Raw genomic sequence first — 8216 nt, forward strand, 5'->3', positions numbered from 1 at the left:
ATGATTCCGTAGGGGTCAACTGATGGACGCTTCATTGTCAAGCGTACCGGAACCGGACCATACATCATAAATCTGCAGGTTTGCCAGTGCAAACACACTCTGGTTCTATAAACAAAACCATGTGACAGTCCTTCATCTCTGTGGTTTATGAAAGTTTTGAATTATTATAATGAACTTTTTAAAACCTATTAAACCTCTTCTTTCTGTTTGAAACTTGCTATTACTTGTGTTATTTTACTGTAAATTCACTTGAACTGTTATTCAAATAAAGGAGTTAAATTAAATAAGTATACACAGTGGATTGTATTTATATAATAATCAAACATATACTGTACATTTGTTTACTAGTTCATTTTTTATTCAAATAATAAAAAAAATATTTAAACATGAAGCATAAAGGTGCAATATGTAAAATTTGTCATGTAATATTCGCCTTTTTTTGCCAATGTGTGAACGGCTTGTAACGCAACTTAGAAAATGAGCCCTTCCCGGACTGCCTAGGTTGCCTATTAAAGCCTGAAGACTGGTTTTCATGGGAAAGGAGCGGGTCACTTTTGCCGGGAAAATCCAAAGTCTCCCGAGAGCTTTGCCTCAGACAGTAATCGCTTCTCTTCCGCTATTCAACAGCGACAATAAACTGCAACAATAGGTAACGTTATCTTAGTGATGTAATCCATCAAACGTCCGGCTCCAAGCACAACACCGACTCCTACACAAACTCAGAGTAAGACAAACAAAAAAACATTAATCTACATAATCTCAACTGGCTAAGCGGAACGTGGTCGAGCGAAAACTAGAGTGAACATCGGCAGGGCATTTGATTTCTGGAAGGACCTTCATTCGGGTTTGGGGATCAAAACTGACCCAGAATTGGCGCTCTTCTTATTGGACAGGTAGGCTTACATAACTGCAAAGCATGTGAAAAATAATGTCATAACGATTTATCTTTGTCATTTTAGCTAAACTACAATAACACATGAAATGAATGCTAGACAATGTTCAAGATAATGCAAAAAGCTCCATTCATTAGTGTAACGTAACCTGGTAATACAGAAAATATATACATTGTATTATTATTAAACAATAGAGCATCGATATATCAAATAACAGTTGTGCTTGAATCACATCAATATTGAATTGTATCATCATATTTATAATGTACAGTCTATTTTATAAACAGCTACTCTCATCATCCATAAAATTTAGCTAACGGCTATTGATGAAGCTGGCTAGCTAGCTGGCTATATCGTATAAATGCAGTCAATGTATCATCCAAAGAAAAGTGATTACTTCAAACTACAGTCTCGCATAGTCAGAACTATATCCACACTTTGTTTTAGTCCTGTCCCAGCACTGGAGAGTCAAATATAATATACAGTCTCAACGTTTGTAGCAAAACAATTAAAACTGTGAATTTGTAATTATGCTACCTCATCTGTCAGGATGATGTCGGTGAATCACGTTCCATCTCTTTGTACATTACGTCATTGTTTTGGGTGATGCTCGTGTCCCTTTGGAGTGTGTGCGTGAGCATGAGCAACATGTAGCTGCTGCAGTTCACTTAACGGCCACAGGTGTCACTAATAACAAGTGTTTCTGAATCTTACATAATGGACCATTAAATTTATTATTACTTATTAAGTATACATGTTACAAATCTTCCTATAAATCTTCCGTTTGCATTCTGATAGTTGTTCATACTGAGGAAAAAACATGTTTAAATATTTCTGAATAGGGACATCTGATGTTCATTAGCATCAGCCTTTGTGTGACTGCAGCGGCTCCTTTAGCTCGGATAGATGACATTGAAGTGCGTTCCGAATTATATATATATTTTAAGAGCCCTACCCCTTTCAACCCTCCTAACATCTCATTCTGGATGGATAACCCTTTTGAAGGGATTGGTTCATAGGAATGAGCCCTTTGGAATGGAACACACCCTCGGTTTGTTTTCAGGTTTAAATTAAAAATTTTAATCCGAGATTTTCAATATGGTCTCAGACTTGTATATGTAAATATTATTTACTAAATACACTCATTGCATGCACGCTCGCATATGCACGCTCGCGTGTGTGCGTGTATGCGTGTGTGTGTGTGTGTGTGTATGCGTGTGCGTGTATGCGTGCATCACACTCACGGCAGAAGTTGCTTTTCCTCCAGCTGAAGCAGATTTGGTGTGTGTAGCAAATGGCCACATACGCAGCCAGGAAATCACACTCATACTCTTTATAATGCAGATCACCAGCCCATATCTTATCACAGAAGTTTTCAGGAGAAACCTGCACAAAACATTTGAATGCACATGTGTTGAATACCCATTCTTTCAGGTATAACATTTCTCTAAATGCATCCACAATAATAACAAAACCTGACAAAAACTCCTTGATCACATATACTATAAGACGAAAATGTATTAAGGGGTTGTCACACTAGATTTTACATTCCATTCATATGCATAAAATACAGGAGAGCAGGTGCACAAGAATAAAAGTAAAAAATATATATATATATATTTAATTGCGTACACTAAGGCTATGTTAGTATGTTTTCGTTTGAAAACGCATTCTTTTTGCTTATGCCTTTTATCTACACTAGAATGGGGTTTGCATCCACTGAAAACAAGCGCTTTGAAAAAAGCTCTCCATAGCCACATACTTTAGAAAATTATGACGTTAGGAAATGGATTTTTGTGGATGTGGCCTAAAGCTCAGTTTTACTGAACTCTAACCTGGTAATGTGTATATCGAAAAGACAATGACCAATTTTGCATGTTTTGAATTTAAAGTTTAAAACAAAACAAAATTTAAGTTTTGGTGGTGGGCATGAATGTAATGTAATAGTGATTAAGTGATATGCCTCAAAGGCCTGTTGTATCATATTTGATACATGGATTTCAAAGGGGGGCTTTCAATAAAATAATATTCAAACTTTTAACCAAGTTGCTTATATTCAGTATAAATATATCAGGAACAATATAATAATTACTATCACTTTTACTTTATTAAAATAAGCTGTCATTTATCCCATCATAAGAGTCACTTTTAAATAGATCGATATAAACATTGAAACCACTTTTTTCACAAATAACCACTAGATGGTGCCATAAACATGTGAAACTTACATACCATAGACTGTTTGGCTCATCAGCTTGAATAGAGAGTGAAACACGATTCGTCAAACGATGTGTATTATATTTGATACGCATGGTTTTATAGGGTTAATAATGTATTATTTATCCTTGTGACATTGTATTTTGACTTCTCCCTATGCAATGTATAATTTACATGAATAAAAACTGACTGAATACTGAGTCACAAGACTCTAGACTATCATTTAAAGGGTTAACTTCTGTCGCACAGAGTCATATGGCACTATTCTAAGTTGCATAAAACTCACTTATATTAACAACAATAGTTGTGAAGGGGAAGTCGGCCCAAGGATACGTAAACAAGTGTGTGTGTTGTACCTTGTGGTGACATTTGGAAAAAGGTCTCTGGTTGAGCATGGTGAAACATTTGGAGCAGTTGCCGGTGGTGCAGTTGTCTCCCACTCGGCGGAAGTAATCCGTGTCCTCTGACGTGTCCACCATCCATCCGTGTAGAAACATAGGGATGTCCTCCACATCCTGAACCACCGTACCATTGGGCAGCCGCAGGTCATCGGCCGGATTACCATCACAACAACCTGAGACAGGAAACACATGCCGGTAACAAAATATATCAAACACACGTACAAGACCACAGATGAAAATAAAATGCCCAGTGGGATTGATCTGTTTGAATTTGATTGGTCATTTTGCACTGTTGTATAGTGCACAATAAGATCAGGGATATTTATTAAGCAGGTAAAGCATGGAAAAGCATCTGGCTAACAATGCCAAGGTCATGGGTTTGATTAAAGAACAAACAAACTGAAAAAATGCACAAATTGAATGCAATGCAATGTAAGTTGCTTTGGATAAAAGTGTCTGTCAAATGCATTCATGTAAATATAAGTATAGAGTGTGAATTGTGATGTCATGTTGTCTATGAAGTGCAATGCTGTCACACACTGACCGCAGAGCCCTCTAGTGGAGGTGTTATCAGGAGCGGTGTACTGTAGGACCATGATGCCAGTGCTGTGGTACCACTTTATGTTGATGCCACCAGGTGTGTCGATGGAGTACATGGTCCCAGTGTCATCCATATGGAGGTTCTGCCTGGTGAACGGCAGTCGGGCCGTAATCTGATTCACCGAAACCTGCATAAGATCAAACCATCATTACAAACCAACATACTGTACATAACACCCACAAGCAAAGATTAAAGCTGCATCCTTTCAACAAAGGAGTCTGTTGATCATATTAAAACAACAACAGCAAGTTGTGGCATTTTCTGAGGGGTCAGTACCACTTTTGTTATAATAGCAAGTGCTAAACTTCATTACCTTGCGCTCGAGGCGATTGATCATGATTCTGTAGGAGTGAGTGGTAATGTTCAGCTTCTTAAAACACAAACCAGAGGTGCCACCAGAGGGAGTCTAACAGAAAGTGAGATATAAAATGAGCTTGTGACACTCATTGGGATGACCATAATAAATGATCATAAAGCTAGCTACACACTTACAGGTCTCCGGATGTAGTTCACACTCTGGAAACAAAGAGAGAAGCATTGAACAGAAATTCTCAAAGAATATATTGACGTGTATTTCTTCATGGTAGAGTGTTAGTGTGGTATTACCTCACTGGTGGGACATTTCTCTATGTGTCCCACGATCTTCTCTCTTGTCAGATGGACCAGAATATAAGAACCGATATCATACAGAGCCACATTATTCCCATCAAATGTGATCACACGTAGATCAGAGATGATAGAGCAGCGACCTGTTTGAACACATGCAATAACATTAAAAGCCAAGCAAAGATTTTCTTCATTGCTAATGTAAATGCAAATAAGCAACGTTTCACATTTGTGATTTTGAAAGGAGGTTGGCACCACATTGAAGCCTGGGTTATGAAACCCCACTTTAGAGAAGGGTGACAACAAACAACCAATCATTTGCTGCCTCATTAAATATGAATGGCCTCAGAAATATTCCCATAATGTGCTTAGCATCTGCGTTTGAGAGAAAATGTAAAAAATATGATTAAAATGGATTAACTGGAGTGATAGATGGTATAGATCATTTTTTTCTTCATTTTCAAATTCTTAGTTTATTATATATTTTTTAATTATTTATTTATGTATTATTAGCCTAACTAGGGACCTGCATAATTATTATAATTTTTTTTTACTTTTTTTTTTCTGTCTCTATACAAACACATAATAATTATAATTAAAACATTTTTATGATATTTTATAATTTACAAAATTTCCACAGATGCACAGTCATGTGTTGTACTTGTCCAACATATGTTTTTAACCTCATAAATAGGCAATTAAATACGGTTAACGCAGGTTTTGCAAATATACAGTGCGACATATTCCAACCTGCCTACCCAAAATTAATTACAATCCCTGGGTTAAGAAAGATCAGTGTGAAAAATGTCAAAAGATAAGACAGCAATTTTTTAACACAGGGTTAAAAGAACGATTTCAAGTGTGAAAAGCCCATAAATATGTGTCTTACACATACGTATACAGTATGTCTAACATCTGTATACCTGGCCAAAACTAGGTTTATTTAATAATTTTCAATAATTGTTTAATGTTTAAAGAAAGAGTCATGAAATACAGAAATGTATAATAACTGTTGCAATAAAGTGACTGATATTAGGCTGCTGCTTAAGGCTTGAACTATATTTATAATAGCAATCAAGTGATTGTGTCAACATTTAAATTAAAATTATATTACTTGGATCCTTACACGTATCCTAGCAATTTCGAAGGTGAAATATCCCCCTGTGTGGCACTAAAAGGAAGTTATTTCTCCCAAACAGATGAGGTTTATAAGGTTAATCCTTTAAGCTCTGAAGGTGTTTTTAAAGATTTCTTGTTTCAGTGGCATAGCCAAAAATAAAGGCTTCTAATTCGACAAAAAACCAAACAAACAACAACAACAAAAAACAACAACAAAAAACAAAGAGGGTCAAGTGTTTGGTATCATTGTAAAGAAAACTTTGTAAGGTTTTTAATGATCTACATTATGATAAATTCCGAGATTCTCAGCCTAAGAAATTGAACCAAAAATGTATTTTGTTTTAATTTTTCTAATTTGACATTATATATCTCTGGGTGTAAATAAGTTGGCTCCAAAAAAACTTCTTTTGTTTTGTTCCCAATCATGTCAACTGTATCTGAGAACGTTTTTTTGTTGATACGACAAAGCAATCAAAACTTAAAGCATTACAAAAATAATTTATCATAGTGTCAAAAAGCCTCTCCAAACAAAAAACTAAAATATATGTACAAAATAACTAATTACACATGCAAACAAAACAATGACTAAAGGTTTGCATAGCATGTAGACATGATTTTAGTAATGAGATTTCACAGAATGAGTTTCATTCTGTGCCATTTGAGCCATCATTGAGTCTGTGTCATGTATTTGGCGCCATCTCCTGGTGGCCATATGTAACATTGTGCTTTGTGTGGATTATCTAATGATCTATACGTCCGATTACCTTGAGTGTGGCTCATTTGAAAGGTTATAACCTCCTCTATGACGTCGTGTGTGATATTTTAAGTTCTGTTTATTTTTCATTAAGTTATAAGTGAAAATGCAGCATATAAACAACAACAACATAACTGTCAAAGACATGTACTTAGTTATTACTCGCTATATTTTTTTCTGTGAGTAAAATAAATAGCCTGGTTGTATTCTACTCTGAGAGCTTTCCAACAACATATGACACATTGGTATTTGATCAGTTTGATGTTTTTACTAATTGCAATAATTTTTTGCAATTGTGTCATAAAAAGCGTGCTCTTCAGGACTTGTCCAGGACTTCTTAACATCACAAGTTTAACGCTCTATTAGTTGACCTATGGCGTAAATTGATCGCACATGAACAAGCTTGTAAATTCAGCAGGTTATACAAACGCCTTACAAGTCATACGCTATAGTAAAAGTGTTGAGATGTCATCTATGTTGAGCATTGTGTGAGGAACAGGGTGGAATAAATGGAATCAAAGTCGTTGTTGAAATTTCTGCGAAACATACAACAAGCCACGTAATAGTGAAGTGATTCTATGAGATCAGGCTGAAAACATCCAGCTTGGACTAAATGTCCTTGCGTGTGTCTTACATGGGCACTGCCACAGCGGGCAGCAGGGGTCTGTGTTGGTCTGGATTGGTGTACCCAGCAGGTTACACTGCGGTTGGCTGATGTTGTATCTGCAGTGTTGGGAGGAGTTATGAAGCATCAGCTGTCCATTAACGCAGATATACTCACTGCACTCGTCCACGCGCAATGAATACGGAGGCTGAATGGACACAAAACAGAGAGACCAATGGTTTAAGAGAGAATATAAACCCTGTATGCCCCATAACACATCAGGATCTCATATTTAAGGCACCTTTCTGCTAGTGTGATTGATATATGTGGTGATCTACTATCATTCAGCAGCATTTATCGAAGCCTGTGGTCTGTTTCAGGGTATTATTGGGTAACAGACACTTTGATTATTCACTATACCACACCTTAACCCATAGCATAACAACCTCTTTGCTTCGGGGAGAGTTGTATTTGCTGTAATAAAGCAATTGTACATTATGCTATGAAGGTTAGTATACCATCAGACAACGTCAAAGCCTGTCATTTTATTCTTAAGAAAAAATTATTTTAAAAGAATTGCACATTTTTACAAACTTATAATTATCCTATAATTTATCCTAATAACTTTCCTCATTTTTCAGTATATCTTCAGTATTAGTATAAGTGCGTGTGTGAAACAGATCAATATTTAAGTCCATTTTACAATAAATCTCCACTTTCACTTTCTTCTTTTGTTTTTGGCGATTCACATTCTTCAAGCATATCGCCACCTATTGGTCAGGTAGGTGAATTTATAGTAAACAAGAACTTAAATATTGATCTGTTTCTCACCCACAATTATTATAGCGTTTCTGAAGATATACAGTAGTTTTAACCACTTACGTTGTAGATTAATTTTATGCTGTCTTTATGTGCTTTTTGGACCTCAAAGTTCTGGTCACCATCCACTTGCATTGTATGTTCCTACAAAACTTAGATATTCTTCTAAAAATTGTTGTTTGTGTTCAGCAGAAGAAAGAAA

At 36.0% G+C, this 8216-nt stretch overlaps 1 protein-coding gene across 1 annotated transcript in view; it reads right to left on the reverse strand.

Annotated features, from left to right (window-relative positions):
- otogl (otogelin-like) overlaps positions 1 to 8216 on the reverse strand; it is an 84851-nt gene that overhangs the window by 24452 nt on the left and 52183 nt on the right. The window contains exons 36-42 of the mRNA XM_052151908.1: positions 7226 to 7454; positions 4719 to 4861; positions 4605 to 4628; positions 4426 to 4518; positions 4056 to 4239; positions 3467 to 3684; positions 2138 to 2279 (exon numbers count right to left, since the gene is read on the reverse strand). Coding sequence (XP_052007868.1) covers positions 2138 to 2279; positions 3467 to 3684; positions 4056 to 4239; positions 4426 to 4518; positions 4605 to 4628; positions 4719 to 4861; positions 7226 to 7454 — 1033 coding nt within the window. The remainder of the gene's footprint in view (positions 1 to 2137; positions 2280 to 3466; positions 3685 to 4055; positions 4240 to 4425; positions 4519 to 4604; positions 4629 to 4718; positions 4862 to 7225; positions 7455 to 8216) is intronic.

This window comes from Xyrauchen texanus, chromosome 21 (assembly GCF_025860055.1).
Source record: "Xyrauchen texanus isolate HMW12.3.18 chromosome 21, RBS_HiC_50CHRs, whole genome shotgun sequence".
In the NCBI taxonomy this organism is placed as follows: Eukaryota; Metazoa; Chordata; class Actinopteri; order Cypriniformes; family Catostomidae; genus Xyrauchen; species Xyrauchen texanus.